Source organism: Pseudomyrmex gracilis, unplaced genomic scaffold, assembly GCF_002006095.1.
Source record: "Pseudomyrmex gracilis isolate BER0280 unplaced genomic scaffold, ASM200609v1 scaffold_4805, whole genome shotgun sequence".
NCBI lineage: Eukaryota > Metazoa > Arthropoda > Insecta > Hymenoptera > Formicidae > Pseudomyrmex > Pseudomyrmex gracilis.
This window is the reverse complement of record NW_018025389.1, coordinates 1,358-2,754: the sequence shown is the minus strand read 5'-3', so window position 1 is coordinate 2,754 and position 1,397 is coordinate 1,358. Positions and strand designations below refer to the sequence as shown.

The window sequence follows — 1,397 nt, the reverse complement described above, 5'->3', positions numbered from 1 at the left end:
CCTGGTAAACATAGGAAGAATCACGTCAAACTGCTCGCCACGGTGGTTGACAAGAAGCGCTACGTGCTTCACTACCTCAACAGCAGTGTCTGCGACACGGGCTTTGCCTGACGCAAATCATCGGGTGCTGCGGTTTTCGCAATCGCCTTGGCTGCGCGGGTACATCGAGCTCAACCCGATACCGCGCGAACGCAACCAACGTGTTTGCGAAAAACTTTTACAATCTTATGAACAACGCGGTGTTTGGCAAGACGATGGAGAACGTGCGCAAGTACACCGACGCACGACTCGTTATAAAATGGGAAGGACGATACGATGCAAAGGCGCTCATTGCAAAACCAAACTTCCACAGTCGCAGCGTGTTCGCTGAAGATCTGGTGGCCATAGAACTGTGTCGTCTGGAAGTTTTATTCAACAAACTGTTGTACGTTGGTATGTGCATACTCGACATATCGAAGACCTGTCTTTACAAATTCCAGTATGACTACATGGCACCGTTGTACGGTGACGATTGCAAGATCCTCTACACCGAAATCGACAGTTTGATATACCACATAAAGTGCGAGGACGTGTACGAGAATATGAAGCACGATATCGCTCGCTTTGATACAAGCGACTATCCAGTAAACAATCCATACAACATGCCTCACGCGAACAAGAAGGTACCATGGCTTATAAAAAATGAGAACAACGGTGCTGTTATGACGGAGTTTGCAAGTTTGCGCGCAAAGATGTACGCGACTCGAGTAGGCGACAGAAAGTGCACGAAGAAAGTGAAGGGTGTGAAGAGAAACGTCGTCGCAAAAATGATCACCTTTGATGACTACGTGCGGTGTCTGCGAAACGCAACCAAATTGACGCGACAGCAGTCGTGCATACGATCTCAGTTGCACGAGGTGTTCACCATGTCGGAATGGAAGCTCGCTCTGAGTCCGCACGACGACAAGCGATACGTCGTTCATAGACCGAGACCTTACCGTGCGGTCACTACAATATCCTTAATTAACAAAAGAAGTGACGCAAGTGTCCCTCTCCGATTTTGATGAGCTTTGAATATGTTGTAAAGTAGCTAAAACTAAAAGACCCGTATTTTTTTTATGTGCTTTCTTGCACGTTTAGGGAGTGATACACCCTTTCGAAAAAAACCGGTTTTTTTGTTTTATGCAAGTATCATCAAAACGGTAAGAGATATAAAACAATGTTTTAAATAAAAGTTGCATAATATTTTATAGGCTTTACAAACGCGTAGTTGGATTTATTTTTCATTCAACATTTTTTTATTTACTCCCACCCGTAATTTTTTTCAATTTTCAAAATTTTTGGAAGGAAAAATTGTAGCATTGTTTACGCTGAATTCAACTATATATGATTTTCTTATGTTTCAAAATCACATCCTT

General features: G+C 43.4%; 1 protein-coding gene across 1 annotated transcript; it reads left to right on the top strand.

The window, feature by feature from the left end:
• Nucleotides 1-227: 227 nt before the first annotated feature.
• Nucleotides 228-978, top strand: LOC109863417 (the record flags this gene model as incomplete). The annotated part of the gene is made up of 1 exon (XM_020443679.1): nucleotides 228-978. A coding segment is annotated over exon 1 (751 nt), but the record flags the coding sequence as incomplete, so codon positions are not given.
• Nucleotides 979-1,397: the final 419 nt, after the last annotated feature.